The sequence below is a fragment of the Lepidothrix coronata genome, unplaced genomic scaffold (genome assembly GCF_001604755.1).
Source record: "Lepidothrix coronata isolate B3197 unplaced genomic scaffold, Lepidothrix_coronata-1.0 Scaffold14, whole genome shotgun sequence".
Classification (NCBI taxonomy): domain Eukaryota; kingdom Metazoa; phylum Chordata; class Aves; order Passeriformes; family Pipridae; genus Lepidothrix; species Lepidothrix coronata.
Genome location: NW_016690194.1, coordinates 2367522 through 2384481, shown reverse-complemented (window position 1 = coordinate 2384481; position 16960 = coordinate 2367522). Strand labels below are relative to the sequence as shown.

Here is a 16960-nt window from a genome sequence, read left to right as displayed (position 1 = left end):
GATGTGCCTTAATAATTTCCTCAGTAGTATCAACTGTATGTCACTGTAAAGCATCTCTTGCCCTCTTGCACTTCTAAATCCTCAACTAATTAACGTTTTCTTTAAAAATGCTTTCTTTCAATGAGGTGTATGGTGCTAAATTAGCACACCTATACCCATTTTCATGCTGCTCTGAGCAGTCTCTCATCAGTGGATAGTGTTTTGCACCAGTCAGTGCTGGTCCATTACGAACCCAGTAGGAAAAGCCTCTGTGAAGTATCTTCCAAAACCCTGTTTATTAGTGCTAGCATTATAAAGGAGAAAACACTGTAGTTAATTGTATGTCTCTTTAAGTTGTGGGATCCCTGAGAGCTGTAGCATTGAATAAGCCTCCAGTCCATGCACCAGCATGCTGGAGACACCCTGGTCATAGAAGATATTTCTACCTTTTTATCCTTTTAGCTATGATAGGATTTTCTTACAAGGAAACAACTCCATTCCTAATTTCTACTGCCAGATATAAAGAATGTTAATATGAGAATATTTTGCTGCACTTTTAGATAAAGGCAAAGACTCACAGGTGAAGTAATTACTAGTATCAAGTGGATGCTGTCTGCAGGCTTCTCTGGTACAGTTACCTGGCCAGGTTTATTTTGCACCAAAGGAATATATCTAGAACAACACAGTCTGAAGGCCAAGCTAGAGAAAAACGTAGTACATAAGTGATCTCCTTCTCAACTTGTACCCAATGGAGAGGGACAGGTAGACTGCTCAATTAATCTTTGTGCTTCCCTCAGTCATCAACAAGCTGAGAACCTCAGGAATTAAAAAATACACACTGAATAAGTAAGTTTGAGAGCATGGAAGAAATGATGAGAACCTGAAGTACTTTGATCAGGTAATCATGTAGGTAGTATAGGTCCATTATTGTTAGTATTAATGTGGCCCAGTGTGAAGCTTTCCAGTTCTATTGCTCCACCAGGGATACGTACTTGACAACTTCCCCACTTACAGCAACATGCTACTGGATCACCTGCTGCTACATCAATTCCTTCACTGTATGATGTAAATCAGCAAAAAAAAAGAGCACAATGCAAATTCAGATTTTATCACCTTCAGGGGCTTTACCACAGCCGTTTACCTCCTTGGTTCCTGCTCTGACTTGTAGAACTGACCTTTCATGTATGGCATTTTGTGCCATAACCATTGTCATAACCATTCCTACTCCTAGCATGTGAATGTTGTGTCTTGTTCCATTCTATTCATAGTCTTTCTCTATGATGCCCTAGTGGTTCTTGGCCTTAGACTCTGGAAATACACCTCTGATTGCCCTACAGGTACATATTCATGTACACATGACAAGGGAGTTTTCCTTTGCCATGTTGGCAGGCTAAGAGGTTCCTTGCTCAAAATACTGCAGAAAATAGGATTTTTGGCACTCCTCAACCTACCATTTTGTCAGTACCAAATGCAGACTGATATGATGGCAGATATTATCAGTCAATGTCAGTTTCATGAGGTTTACATTTCAGTCACACAGTTTTAACTGAAAATTTCTAATTGCTTGCATTTTCAGTGGATACAAGAAGGTGAAGCATCATAAGGTGATGCTTCATGAAAATGAAGCTTGAAGACTGGCAATTGTTTAGAATGATCATTTATTTACCTTATTTATTTACCTTTCTTTACCTTTATTTACCATAACACACCTTGCAGACTATTTCCTAGATTTGCCCATGTTCCTCTCTGTGACCCCCCAATTTTCTTGAGTTGGGTGTGAGTGGGTAACTAAGATAAGAAGCTATCAGGGATTTTCAGATGGTTTTGAATCTGCTCTAGTTCAAATTTTTTATTTGAATAGATTTTAATTGCTCTAACTGCAGTTAACTTTTCCATACTTAAGGACATTTTGGTACTTTTTTTAATCTACAAAATACTTGTGTCTTTAGAAAAAATGTTACTGGTTTGGACATTTAAACCTTACTCACAATAATTCCTCACCGTAACCCCCTATTCAGATTTCACATCTGAGTGTACACCAGTAAACTGGCAGCTGAATGTGCACTAATCTGTGTGAATTTCACATAAGCCTCATTTTTATGTGCTATGCAATCATCAAAGTGGAACTTTATGTCTAGTCTCAGAAAGGAATCTCTTTCCAAAGCATTTGACAAACAGATTTTTTTGGTTTAAGTTTAACTTACAGGGAGAGAATGCATTTTATGGACACATTTGAGTAGATTAATAAATAATGTTTGTATATTTGTAACCAAAACAGTAATTTATTACATAGGAGACAGATGCAGGGGAATAACATGCCAAGCTGCGCATACAGTATGTTGTGTTCATGATGAACTGCTGTTTATTCAGGGCTAGTGTAGCTTGGCAGCACAAAAGAAGTCTTAGCTAGAAGATGACAAAAAAAATATCTCAAATATAAACAGCAGAAACATAAAGGAAAAAATAAAATTTCTGTGTTTGTTCACTTGTAATTATCAAAACTGAGGACTGAAGAGAGACATTTATACTTTGTGCATTATATTCCCAGTTGAGAAAGGTGGATATGTATGGTTTATTTAAAAATCTGGAAAACTGGGCTAGTCCAAGCATAAATGAGAATGGAAAGACAAATGTTTACCTCTTGTGTGTTTGGTGTGGGGTGTCTGTGAAAGTAAGCAACTTTTTTTGATACAAGGAGTTTAAAACTAGTTTGCCTCACTCAGTCCTTATTTTGGGTGGGAGGGCAGGTAGAGGGATTTTTTTTTTCCACAGAATTCAAAGAGCAGGAAAAAATAATCTACAGTAACAATCCCTGATAAAATTGTATACAATTACATAACATCAACATGCACACATAGAAAGGGCTGCAAAATTAAGTTAGCTCATACAAATTCCTTTTGAGTGCTGGATTTTGCATCTCAATACTATTATTTTAACATCTATTATTTTAGATGAAATATTGGCATATGTTTGTCATATATTTATGACAAATTTCATAAATTATTTTTCTAATAAAAAAGGGGTTTTATTCAAGAAATAGCAATAGCTATATTATCACACAATCATAGAATTAGTAGGTTTGGAAGGGATCTTTGGAGATCATCTAGTCCAACACCACTGCCAAGGCAGGGTCACCTAGAGCAGATTAAAAGGAAGGCACCCAGGTCAGTTTTGAATATCTCCAGAGCGGGAGACTCCACAACCTCCCTGGGCAACCTGTTCCACTGCTCTGCCATAGTCAGTATAAAGTTCTTCCTCATGTTCTGGTGAAACTTCTTGTGTTTTAGTTTATGGCCATTACTCCATGTCCTGTCACTGGGCATCACTGAAAAGAGTCTGGCACTGTTCTCTTGATGCGTGCCTTTGACATATTTATATGATTAATGGGATCCCTTCTTAGTCTTTTTTAACCAAACAGGCCAAGCTCCCTCAGTCTCTCCTCATAAGAGAGATGCTTCAGACCCCTGATCATCATTGTGGCCCTCCACTGGACTCTCTCCAGAAGCTCCTTGTCTTTCTTGTACTAAGAAGCCCAGAACTGAGCACAGCACTCCAGATGTGGCCTCACTAGGGCCAAGTAGAGGAGGAGGATCACCTCCCTCAACCTTTTGGCCACACTCTTCCCAATGCACCCCAGGATACCGTTGGCCCTCCTGGCTGTATGGGCTCACTGCTGGCTCACAGTCAACTTGTCATCCACCAAGACTCGCAGGTCCTTCTCAGCAGAGCTGCTCTGGGACTGGTCAATCCCCAGCTGCACTGGTACTTGGGGTTATTCCTCCCCAGGTGCAGGACCCTACAGTTGCCCTTGTTGAATCTCATTAGGTTTCTCTCCACCCAAATATTCAGCCTATTAAGGTCCCACTGAATGGCAGCACAACCTTCAGGTGTATCAGCTGCTTCCCCCTGCTTTGTATCATTAGCAAAATTGCTGAGGGTACATTGTATCCCTTCATTCAGGTTGTTAATAAACAGGTTAAGAAAGTGTAAGTCTGGATCCAGTACTGATCCCTGGGAAATGCCACTGACTACAGGCCTCCAGCTGGATTCTGCTCTGCTGATCACAACCCTCTGAGCTCTGCCATTTAGCCAGTTCTTGATCCACCTAGCTGTCCGTTCGTCTAACACACATGTCCTGAGCTTACTAAGAGGATGTTGTGAGAGGAGTGTCAAAAGCCTCGCTGAAGTCAAGGCATACAACATGCCCTTATCGACCCATCCTGCCATGCCATCACAGAAGGTATCAGATTGGTAAAGTAGGATTTCCCATTGGTGAGTCCATGTTGACTACTACCAATGACCTTTTTGTCTTCCACAAGCTTGGTGATGACCTCCAAAATGATCTGTTCCGTCACCTTTCCAGGGACTGGGGTGAGACTGACTGGCCCATAGTTTCCTGGGTCCTCCTTCTTGCGCTTTTCGAAGATGGGAGTAACACTGGCTTTCCTCCAGTCATCAGGCACCTCTCCTGTTCTCTACAGTTTTTCAAAGATGATGAAGAGTAGCAGAGCAAATAACATCTGCCAGATCCCTCAGCACCTGTGGGTGCATCCCATCAGGGCCCGTGGATTTATGCTGTTAAATCTGCCTTGCCAATCTCTAACCCACCCCTCTGCAACCAAGGGGAAGTCTTCCTTTCTCCAGCCTTCTTCTCTTTCCTCCGAAATCTGGGGTTCCTGAGGGCCAGTTTCATCAGTAAAGTCTGAGGCAAAGAAGGCATTCATTAATTCTGCCTTCTTCGTGTCTTCTGTTACCAGGACATCCATCTTACTCAGCAGCAGCTCCACAATTTCCCTAATCTTCCTTTTGCTGTTGATGTACTTGTAGAAACCCTTCTTGTTGGCTTTGATGTCTTTTGCCAGACTCAATTCCAAGAGGGTCTTGGCCTTCCTTTTGCATCCCTGCATATTCTGATGGTGTTTCTATAGTCCTCCCATGTGGTATGTTCCTTTTTCCACATCCCATGAATTTCTTTCCTGCATTTGAGATTTACTAGGAGCTCCCTGCTCATCCATGCAGGTCTCTTGCCCCTTTGCCTGATTTCTTGATTATGGGGATACACTAGTCTTGATCTTGGAGTACTTTTAAGCAACCTTGCAAAAGCAAATACCAGGAAAAAGTAGGAATTATGTTTCACCAGCAATTTCAAAAAGACAAAACCTGCATTTAGTGTTTTAGTGATCTTCAGAAATAATTGTCCACTACTGTGCTGTGAGACAGGTTCTTGATTTTTTTGGGGGCATGTAGTTGTTTTGACAGATGGAATGCAATTCTTTTACCTGTTACCGATGCTGATGCTTATTAACATTTCTTGCTATTTTTACCACAGATGTGGATGAAAAGAACAAGGAAAAGATGCTGACATTTCTTTCAATTTCTTACTCTATTTCAGGACTGCGTGTTACACAGGAGTCTTGTTGGTGACCTGAAAGCATTCATAGATAAATACAGGTTCGATGTACTCGTCATTTTGGCCAACTGTTTGTCAGAGAAGAAGCAAACAAAACAACAAATAGCAGTGTACTCGGAAAATGTAGAGCTAGGCAATCAAGTAAGTTCCTGGAAAAAAGTCAGATAATGTTTTTCTTGGGAAAAATATATATTTTTTTAAATATTTATGGTGTTGATTAATTGAGGTCAAAAAGTAGCAACAGTTGGCCAGCAACTGAGCAGCTATTTAAAATGGCTGCATTATTTATATGATACAAAATTAAAGACTGTGATATTTATTATTGCTTCCGACCAAGCTAAAAATAAAAAAGTGTATGGTTATAAGAAATACCGAAAGAGGTAAGATTTTTCAGTTGAGCTAAAATGTTCTTTTTTTTTCCCCATTAGTTTTGGCTTGGGTTTATATTGTGATCTGCGCAAATGGGTCTTTGGTAATGAGGGATAAAGAAATTGTAAATAGTAATGACCAGAACTCATATATGTGTATGTTATTCCTAAAGAATTCAAGTTCTGAAATGAAACCAAATTCTTACTAGGATGTTCATTTATCCAAAGCTAGGTGCTGTCCTTTTGTTTTTTAATATATATTTGTCCCCAGATGGGAGAAACCACCTCAGTGGCAACTTTTTGCACCTGTTTTGTAGTCTTAAAAAAGGTTCTAATTTTAGGGATAGGTGGTTAAAATGACTCCATTGTTTTCAAAGTCAATATAAATGCATTTATTTTATGAATACACTATCCCATTCTGGAAATACATTTCTAGTGTACCTTTACCTATGTTACTCAGTTATTAAGGCAGAAAACATTTATTTGGATTTTCTGTTGTAACAAGAAGTGAACTGGAACGTCAATGGTATAATTTTTAACCAATTCTATAACCCATATTTTGTATGTAGAACCCATATTCTAATACTTCATCTATTTAGGGATTATAATAAGGATGCTGCATCAAAATGACCAAGAAATAGGTTAGTAGGAAGAGATAGGTATAGCTGTGTTATGTGGTGAAGTAGTCTATATATGCCCTTATGTCCATGATTGCAATGACTTCTGAAATATCCTATTTTTCAACAGATCTGCTGTGAATTAGAAGAATGTCAGAATCCTTGTTTGGAGCTGGATCCTCTAGAATGTGAATGTGACCAAATTCTCATTTATCATCAAGAAAATTCTTTGGTGACCTGTGATCAAATTTTTCTTCTAGTTAAGGAAGTTATAAATAGAAGGCAACCAGAAATGGTATCGAACAGTAGAACTTCTTCTACTGAAGCTGTTGCTGGAAGTGCTCCACTTTCACAAGGATCTTCTGGTATTATGGATTTATATGGTTCTGATGTAGAACCACAGCCCAGTTCTGCCAATTTTATAGAAAATCCTCAAGACCTAAATGGATCTATGCAAGCCCACATTGATGTTAATGTAGACCTTGTGAGTCCAGACAGTGGATTGGCTACCATTAGAAGCAGCCGGTCTTCCAAGGAGAGTTCTGTTTTCCTTAGTGATGATAGCCCTGTTGCAGAAGGTGCTGCTTCTCATCACAATCTTCTACTTGGCTTTGATTCCTATAGCCCTATTCCTGAAGGAGCAATAGCTGAAGAACAAAAGCCTCAGTCAGGAAACAACAGAGATAACTTTGATCTTTTCAATTTTGATTTAGCATCTGTGGTTACAGCTCCATCTGAGTCATCTTCTCATTCTGTTGATTGTTCCCCAGAAGATGACTATTTCCTTAATAGTGATTCGACAGAAGGGCATCGGCTCACTGTGCAGAAAGAACTTGATGAGGCAAACCTGTTAGAAAATGATACAGCAAATTATTCAACTGGTTTACTTATGACAAAAAATGAGCATGACAATTTGGCTGAATTTGATGAGAATCCAGGACAAATGTGTCAGAAAACTTCAAGTTTGATTAATTTAGTCGAAGGTGATTCTTTTTCACCAGAAATGTTGAAATCTGCTGATTCAAGAATTCCACCCACTCCTATGAACAGTCTTGTAGAAATGTCACCATTAGATAATGGACAGCCTTTAATTTTACCGCAAGATGTTATAAAAAAAATTAATGAAATAGATGGCACAAATTATTCTCAGTCTTGTGTTAAATATGGGAACTGGTGGGATGCCTTTGACCTAGAGTCCAGAAATGCTGATGCATGGAGTTCAAGTGAGCAGCAATCTGTATTTCAGAGTCCTGTCTTATGGAAAGATTCTAAAGAAAGTCCCTTGCTGCGAGAACATATTGATAGAAGAGCCTCAGATTCCGTGTTCCTCCAAAACCAGCCAAAGCAAATGGAATACATGAGAGCAGGTCTATGGAATAAACAGTTTAAACAAGATAATTGGAACCATGAGAATCAAGAGAAAAACAGCGAACATCCACATTTGCAAACTGCTTCTTTAGATGAGACAAAGCAAGAACTGGAGAGATTTACTGACCCGTGGAAGGTCAGTCAGCCAACACCTATGATGTCAGATGCATGGTGTAGTGATGAAGGAAAAGGTAGTCCACTACCTGGAGACTCTTATGAAATCTGGACCAAGTTTGATGAAGAAGATGCTGCTAGATCCTCAAAAAATGTATGGAACGTGCCCAAACTGCATAGAGAAAAAAAATCAGTGAATGTTCCTGAGGAATGGGCCATATCAAAAACTAGTTTATCAGATTCTTCAGAAATCACAGTTGACAATGAGACTGAAAATCTAGAAGCCTGGGATAAAGGAAGATATTACTCAGTAGAAGAATATGGAAAATCTGAAAGTACAGATTCTGTTTTCAATAATATGCAAAATAATTCCAGGCTGGAAACAGGGGAAAAAAATTTATTTGGTGACCCTAAACATAGACCAAAACAATTTGAAAATATAGATACCTGGAACATGTACGATAAAAACATCAGGAAGGAAGTAACAGAAGTAGTGGTGCCATGGGAAAATTCCTTTTTGTATAAAAACTTAGATCTTGGTTCTTCAAATATGGGGGAAGATTTAGTTGTTTCTCCATTAGACACCAATTATTCAACATCTGATTCATATGTATCACCTACATATGTGGAAGATGGAAGAGAAAATGGGGACAGAGATTTTGATGAAGAAACAGTTACTGGTAAATTCATGAACCCATATTTGGCTGAGCCAAAAGTACTTGAGAAAGCAAGTAAGGAACCATCATCTCCTAGCAATGTGCCTTTTTCAAGCACCAGAAATACAGATAACTGGAACACTCCCCTAAATAATGTCACCCAGTTACAAGAAAGAAATTCTGAAATTACTGCTAAACCTCTTCTTAATTCAGAACAAACAGCTAATCTGTGTTTTTCAACTGGGATACGTACCAGTGAAAATAATTTTTCTGTATCTGAAAACAGAAGACTAGGACTGGCATATAGTCAAACAGTAAATGACTTATCAGCACCACAGAATGAATTAAATACTAGACAGATGGCAGCTGACAACAGAGAAACAGTGGACAGTGTTCCTGTAGAAGACACAGACACATCTGTGACAACCTTGGGCACTGGGAATAGTTTAGATCTGAAAATATGTGACTTAGGGAGTGAGATGCTTAGTAAGAAGGCAGCACAGAACACTGCTGGTGTTGAAAGAGAGCTGGATAGTCAGATTTCAGTGCAGCAGCTGAACTCATGGAGTTTACAGAGTGAACAGGGTTGTAAGGAAGCCTGGGACAATGCCATTGTCATCTCTCAGGAAGGAAAAGAATGTAAGAAGACACATGAGATAAATGAACCACAGATGATTAGTGACATTTGTAGTAAACCAGTGCAAGAAGACAGTGAACCTTCATGTAAAGCAGATTTGGAAGAAAATAGGTCAACTGAAGTTTCCACCTCCCCAGAAAAAATGAGGAATAGTGTTAGTTTGGAATTGTTAGTCGCAGAGAATGAGTCATTTTCCAATCAAAGCAATCCAATTAGTCAGGAAGAGAGGAAAGACTTGTTGCAGAATAATGTAGAATCTTCTTCAAGTGCTTCTGAAGAAGGCAGAAATTATGAATCTTTTGATGATGCCACACCACAAAATTACAGTTACAGTGAAATGTCACAGCTGCTTTCTGAGAGAGCTGAAAAAGAGGCTACAGTGACAGAGGATGCAACAAGTCCCCAGATGGAAAGTATCTCTGAAAGTTCTGATACGGGCAGTGGTAATCCCGAAAATAGTTATTCTACAGTGCCTGGAACCTCAGACATCTGGAATGACTCTGGAAAGAATGGTTGTGGCGTAGGCACACCAATTCTTTCAGTGAATGAACCACAGGAAGCTCTGGGAGAAGAGAAAGAAGGCTTACATGAAGTGGCTCCTAAGCATCTAGGCATTTGTAATTCTGAGTTAGTATCTTTCACAAATAGCTCAGAACTGAAGGGGAATGATAAAAATTCTTTCATAGATAAGTTTAGAAGTCCTTCTGCATATGTCACTGTTCCTGACATTACACATATGTCTGTGATGGAGAATTCATTTTTACGTGAAATAGGTTCTGGGAGAAATGAAAACTCTGAAAATTTAGAACCTGATAATACTCTTTGTGAAGAGCCATGTGCAGTGCTTAGTGACAGTTTTCCTCAAACTGCTTGGAATTCACAGCCATGTGAAGATTTGCAATCTCCTGGCACAAGTCCTGAGGCAAGTGAAGTCCTTGAAATGGCAAATACCACAAGTAGCCTTTCGAAGGATATACAGATCAAAAGTTATTTGGAAGAAGACAGCGTGTGGAGTAATTCAATAAATGATTATGCACACTCAAGTGGAACAAGTCCTGATTTGAGTGATGCGTCTGTGAATGTGTGGGGAGATGTTCCAGCTGCCAGTCATCACAAAGGAAGTAGAGATATGTGGGAGATAAAAAATAATAAAAATCTTGAAGATTCTTGTAAAAGGAATGAATTTCAGAATGAATGTGAAGAAGGATTTGAAACAAGTGCTGAACATAACCAAGTTCCTAAAAGCTTAGATTTTTGGAATGCCCATGTAGATGTTGATACTGTATCTTCTTTATCAAGTCCTGACATAAATGAGGTTTCAGAGAATTCAGAGGCATGTCCAGAAGTGATTCATGAAGATTCAATATGTGAAAACAAACAGCATAAAGCATCTGAAATTGGAGAGGATTATGTTCAGTCAAATGCAACAAGTACTGAAGCAAATGAAGACAGTTTAAGTGCAAAGACTCAGGTGAGAGAGGAGGCCCAGGTAGGCATCTTCAGTGAAAATTCTGAAGTAATTAAAGCCAGGAAGGTACTCCAGGAGGATGTGACTATTGACTCTATTGAGCATCACAAGACTTTTGAATATTTAGGCCACTGTGAAACACTTCAGAAAAAAATTCAGAGAAGTATTTTCAACGAAAAAACAGGTAATGGAGAAGACACATATTTGTATCAAATGAATGAGGATGCAACACCAACTTTTGCTGTTGGTGATAAAGAAGAATACTCTTCAAAAACTGTGGCTATGTGGAGTATGTCGTCGGAAGCTGATTTACGAACTGATCCAAAATCCATAGCAGGAACATTTGGTTTTCCAGATAACAGTTCAGAATGGTGGAATTTACAACCTTGTGAAGAAAAGCAATTGGAAGATCAGTATTCTGTTTCAAGTCACTCTGAAACAAACCAGTTAACAAAAAGTAAGGAGGACTCGTGTGGTTCACCTTCCCAAGGTGAAGATCTAAAACAAGCAGATTTGACTAAAGCAGATAATGATGGAAATCAGCCTGCCCCCCTGTACTCTGGGGAAAAAAAAAATGAAAGGCTAGTACATCCTATCAATAGTCCTGATAGTCAGATAAATCAAGACATTGTACAGTTCAAACAATTTGATGCTTTCATACTGGATAAAGAAGAAGGGGGTGTGATAGAGCAGTTATTTTCTACAGATAAGGAAAATCAACTGGCTCCACAGAATTCTTTTGCAGAAGGGGAACAAGCTATACCAAATACATCAGTTCAAGCAATTACTGTACTGGATCTACCAAAAGACAATGAGGGAAATGTAAGTCTCATTCCTCAAGAACAGCAGCAGGACACCTGTGAAAGATTACATGTGCACAACTCCCTGTCAGATGCTTTCACTGTAGAAGACTTATCTTTTGAAATTGCAGAAAAGTCAAGTTCAGGGTGGAATATATTAGTTCCCCAAACTGCACTTATCCCAGATATTTTACAGGATAACACACAAGAAAGTAATCAACTGTTTTCAGTGGAACCTGACCTGTGGATTAATGCAGAGCAGGTTGTCACTTTGAAACCAGATGGTGAAAATCCTGATATTTTAAGCTGTAACCAAGACAATGGTTCAGAGTCTTCAAACAGTCCTGATGTGTGCCAGGAGTATGGAGCTAAGCATGCCTCTATCCCATCTTCTCAGATTGTGGTGGATCCTGAGGACAAGAACAGTCAGTCAACTCACACATGGTCAAATATGAGTAAAGAGGTAGATTTTGATTCAAAACATCAGTTAGTAATGCAGAAGGTGGAGATGCACTCTGAAAGTGGTAGCCTCCAGGACTATAAACCAGGAAAGATCAACGAATTCTATCAGCTCATCTCTTCTAATACTCAGGAGCCTCCTGAATTTGCAACTTTGGAAGAATATGGTCTAGAAAATGAAATGGTTATTGACCCAGCTGAGTTGACAGAAATTGCCAGTGAAGTTATAGAAGTGACATCCTTAGATCTGAAAGACATGTTCCATGAAAGTTTCACACATGCAAGCCATCAAGGAACACCAACTGACACAGATCAAATAGCAACCTCCCAAATGCATTTGTTTTCCAGCGATTTAACTCAACCTGATAGGGAAGAAAAAAGCTTAAAAGAAATTAGTGCCTTGGCTGAAGTTGTAAAATATTTGCATATTGACCATACAGCAATAACTGGTAATGAGCTAGACATGTCAGAAGAATGTATGGATGAATCTGAGACAGGAGTAGAACATAACATCAGAAATGCATCAGTGACTAATGTCCTGGCAGAAACATATGGTGGAATGAACACACTGGCAGTACTAGGCAGTGGAGCAGCAGAAGGGGAATCAAAGGATAAAGAGATACTCTTTTTACCTGGTAGTAATGAATGTCATGATTCTGATTCAAATAATCAACTGTTTAAGGACGTAACAAAAGCATATGAAGCTGTAATTGAAAATAATGTTCCTGTGTTTAAAGAAATGCCCAGTATTCAGTCGCCAGTGGTGTGTAATCCACCATCCTCTGCATCTTTTGATGCTGAATCCTTTGGCAGCAGAGAGTGTGCAAAGGGTGAGCTCTTGTTACAGCAGCCATTTTATGACAGTGTTTCTTTGGAAAAACCTTTACCACTGCCAGCACCTCCAGAGAGTGCAGAAGGCATCCTAATGACCAAAGACAGCAGTGTCAAAGATCAAGTGTCTGAAACATCCATAGAGTGCCTTCAGGAAAATCATACCTCAGTATCTTTGCTCTCCAGGTCTGCAGTAACTCCAGGAGATTCTGATATTTCACCAGGAAAATCTGAAGCAGAAACAACCGATCCCAACTCACCGCCAGATGGAGATAGAAGATCACCCAATGGTAAGAAAACATGCTTTCCAGGGCAAATCCATGGGACACAGAAAGGAAGAAATGTTTGGAGTATTACTGCTTAATGAGGAGGCTTTGAGTGAAGTTTGGAGTTTTTGTGTCTCCCTGATGTACAAAACTGTACTGTGGGAAGACCTCTAGTGCCGCTCTCTCAGACATTTCTGAAGCTTTTAAACATTGAAGTAGGAATACCATTTCTGTTGTTTGTACAGGGCCTAGCATATGGGACGCTGAATCATTTGTCCCTTAGGAATGATTGCAGTGTTAATGTATAATCTTTAATAACGATGATGGTAATGAAGTTATAAAATTCAAGTACACATTAACAGAGCAAAGCAAACTGTGAAGAGCTTTATCTCACTGTACTGATTTAAGGAAATTGTGGTGACTAAAACAGTAATTCAAAAACTAAAAGGAGTTTCTGTTTGCCTGTTCTTTTAGAAGCTGGCACTGATTCTCTACTTTGTAAAGAGAATAAGCTGAGAAATTCCTCTGAAAGCCCTGAACTGAAAAGTACAGAGGGTAAGGAAGATGTGAGAATGCAGGTGCTCCAAGGTCCAACTTCACTGGAGACGGATTACATCCTTGTTACTGAGGAAGAAAATACACCTTCAAGGAAAAAAACCCTTAAAAGAAGCAAAAGTAGTTTTACAGTTCAAGAAGCTAATGTAGCTGAACAAAGAGAATCTCATGAAGGCTTTTTACCGAGCTCCTTGGATACCTTTCAGCCAATCTCCATTACAAATGAAAGCAAAGATCACCCTGTTTGTGGGACTCTGTGGGACTCTAGTCACTTAGAAGAGAAAAGTTCTTCTGTTGTGCCTCAAAAGCTGGATGGTGAAAGGAGATCACAGGAAAACTGTGCACAAGATGAGGGCTGGATTATATTGGGCCAAAATGACGTAAGTGACATACCACCTGAAGAAATTTCTGCCAAGTCAGAGATGCCAAAATCAGTGTCTGGACATCCTGGCGAAGAACTGGAAGCTGTTGTAGCGCAGGAATTGATTCTTGACACTTGGACAGAATTTCGGGTGGAAACTCTCCTTCAGAAGTGTTTTGAACATGAAGTCTGTTCTCCTTCAGATAGTCTGACTCTTGAGGATGAGAGTTCAGGCATTGCAGGAACACGTGTTTCGCAAGTGGTTGGTGGCGATGGTGCATGGGAAGCAAATTCTCACCAGAAACTTGGAAATAATGTAGCAACAGAACAAGAAATGAAGAAGGAAACGGTTCTTCTCAACAGAGGCGGAGAACTGAGTCAAAAGTCAGAGTAAGGAAAAATCAACCTGTTTTCTTTCGAAAGTCTTCTGTTATTTGTTATCTATGTTATTGAAGTGTAAGCCGTTATGAATAGATGGCAAGACTTTCAAGTCAAAAGTACACATTATATTTACTTATTTAGGTATCACTGTATTTCTCCCTTTCTAAAAACAGATTCTCAATTCTTGGTTGCTTCATATAAGCCAAATTAGGATTGTTTTGCAATTGTTTTGAAGGCCGCTTCCTTGCAGGAATAAGTCTGTCTTCCTTCTGTGAAGTCCCATAGACTGCGTAACCTACCTTTAAATCTAAAACAGATTTGGCCAGGGAACACAGGCCAAAACCAGGTATCAGTGATACTGCTAGCCCAGATACAATGCCAATGATGAGATTATGGAGGGATTAAAGTGAAGTACTATCTCTCCCTAATGCAAAACTGCTGGGAAGGAAGATAGGAGGGAGTGAAGGCCCAGAAAATGGTGGTGCTTACAGAGGAAAGAAAAGCATGAGGGAAAGTTGTGGTCTTTGTCATTATTTTCAAGCTGTAGTCAGGTCAGAGCAGCATTTCAGACTGTTTGAACTGAACTGGCAATTGAGGCAGTTTGAGTATATATGGACCTGCCCTTTGGGTGGACATGCAGCTTCTGTGCTGACAGCATTACTGCTGCAAGGTGTCTCTCTGCTCTGTCACCAGATGGAGAGAGAGGTGGCCCTCTTGACTCAATTTATTGTAAGATATTGGAGAGAATGCCTCTGTTATTGACTTCTCTTCTTTTACAACCAGGAGGTTGTAACTACTATAGTAGACTTTTAAGGCAGTGCCAGAGATGCGAGTGTGGAAGTCTGACCTCCTTTCTCCTGGGCATCTGCAACTGATGTGTTGCAGTTTCACAGTGGAGGAACCTGGCATTGTATCTATACAGGGAAACTCTCATGAGGAGGAAATGGAATTTCCCAGTACAAATAAAACTAGGTTTCTAACTGCACTTACCCAAAAGCATGTGGTATGGAACGTGTGGAAATATACTGTTTGTGTGAAATGCAAGAGTTACTTTTTACTTTTTTTCCCAAGTTTCTTCCAAGCACTTGCCAGTTCAGTGTAGAATACACATCACATCCACAACTTATATTATCAGTTTTTAATTGTCTTGCATTTTATTTTAGACTTTACTTTTTAAAAATTTTCCCTAACAATTTTGCAGTTTTAGCAGTAGGCTTTTTTATCCCTTAAACCTGGCATTCTTGTGTATGACAGTATAACCCTGATAACAGCACATACAGATAATCTGTGATAGAAAAGCACAGCTTTTTGCTACACCTCACCCCACCCCAAACAGTTCACATTTTATTAAGACTATGTAGAATATAGAATATATATGGTCACTACAGCTTCCAATTTAGTCTTTTTCTTATCTCATTTAGAAATTACTATTATCAAATGCCTTTTCAGTAGTGGTTCATTCTGTCCTTTACATTAGTGATACTGAAGCTCAAAGAAGTAAAAAAAAGCAAGGAAGTTATTCAGCTTCCACATTAACAGTTACTTGTGGAAGCATGGAACCAGTAAAATCTACTTTCCTTTGGGTTTATGTTTTCTTGTTAGACTTTTTTTATTGATAAGGTGTAAAATCTAATGGAAGTTTTTTCCAGCATTAATGCTATTAAAAGTATTTAGTTAATTCTCTTGTATGAGGGTTTCTTATGCAATAGAGATTGCTTTTATGGTGCTGTTTCCCCCTCCATTTCCCCTATGCTTGGTTGGTGATGTTCAATAAACTTCTAATGAGCTTATGTCTTTGGTCAGTTAGATGATTTTTAGGAAAAAATTTTTAGGAAGTAGCAGAGACACATGCAGATGTCCCTATGCATGCCCACATCATGATTCTTTTTAAATGAAAGCAAACACAAAAAACATTATGATGAAACACACAGGAATCATTATTTCTAGCTGATATACCCATTTCATTAAACCTCTTACATAAACAGCTGAAAAACCAGCAACTGACATAGTAGAAGTGTGTAATTAGAAGTGCTTTCTAATGTATTTCACTGACAGTTTTAAAACTACAAATTCATTCTCAAAACATAAGTCAGTGTGCAGTTTTTAAGTCTGAAATGAACTGCTGTTCTTGGCCAACAAAGTTTAAAACAATGTGATACAGCAGAGATGCCAGTCTATAGGAGGTTAGAAACACTAGTGTCATCACATAAGAGAAGAAACTAAGATTTCTCTTATTACTGCAATAGAATTTCTGGATGGCACCCGATGGTGCTGGTATGAGGCTCTGAGTCTGCCACAGATCTACATCAAAGGAGGATGTAAAGAAACTCTTTAGTGTGAAGGTGGTGAGGCACTGGAAGAGAGCCCAGAATAGCTTCCAGATGTTCCGTCCCTGGAAGTGTTCAAGACCAGGCTATATGGAGCTTTGAACAAGCTGGTCTAGTGGGAGATGTCCCTGCCCACGGCAGGGAGTTTGGAACTAGATGATCTTTAAGGTCCCTTCCAACCCAAACCATTCTATGGTTCTATCATCTTTGAAGAATAAAAGAACCTCATCATTTGTACTCAAACCCAGCCAATAAACAACTGAATTAGTAGTCCAAAGTTTACAGAGGCATTTACTCAGTAACTGTCTTCTAAGCCCTTTTCTATCCATATGTCCCTGTTTAGTAAAAAAAAAAAATGAAGTT

The 16960-nt window shown here is 39.1% G+C and overlaps 1 protein-coding gene across 6 annotated transcripts in view; it reads left to right on the top strand.

Annotated features, from left to right (window-relative positions):
• The window catches only part of PRUNE2 (prune homolog 2), a 148545-nt gene that overhangs the window by 86792 nt on the left and 44793 nt on the right, over positions 1-16960 (top strand). For all 6 annotated transcript variants that reach the window (XM_017806206.1, XM_017806208.1, XM_017806207.1 and 3 more), the window contains exons 7-9: positions 5372-5530; positions 6505-12997; positions 13448-14279. In XM_017806206.1, coding sequence (XP_017661695.1) covers positions 5372-5530; positions 6505-12997; positions 13448-14279 — 7484 coding nt within the window. The remainder of the gene's footprint in view (positions 1-5371; positions 5531-6504; positions 12998-13447; positions 14280-16960) is intronic.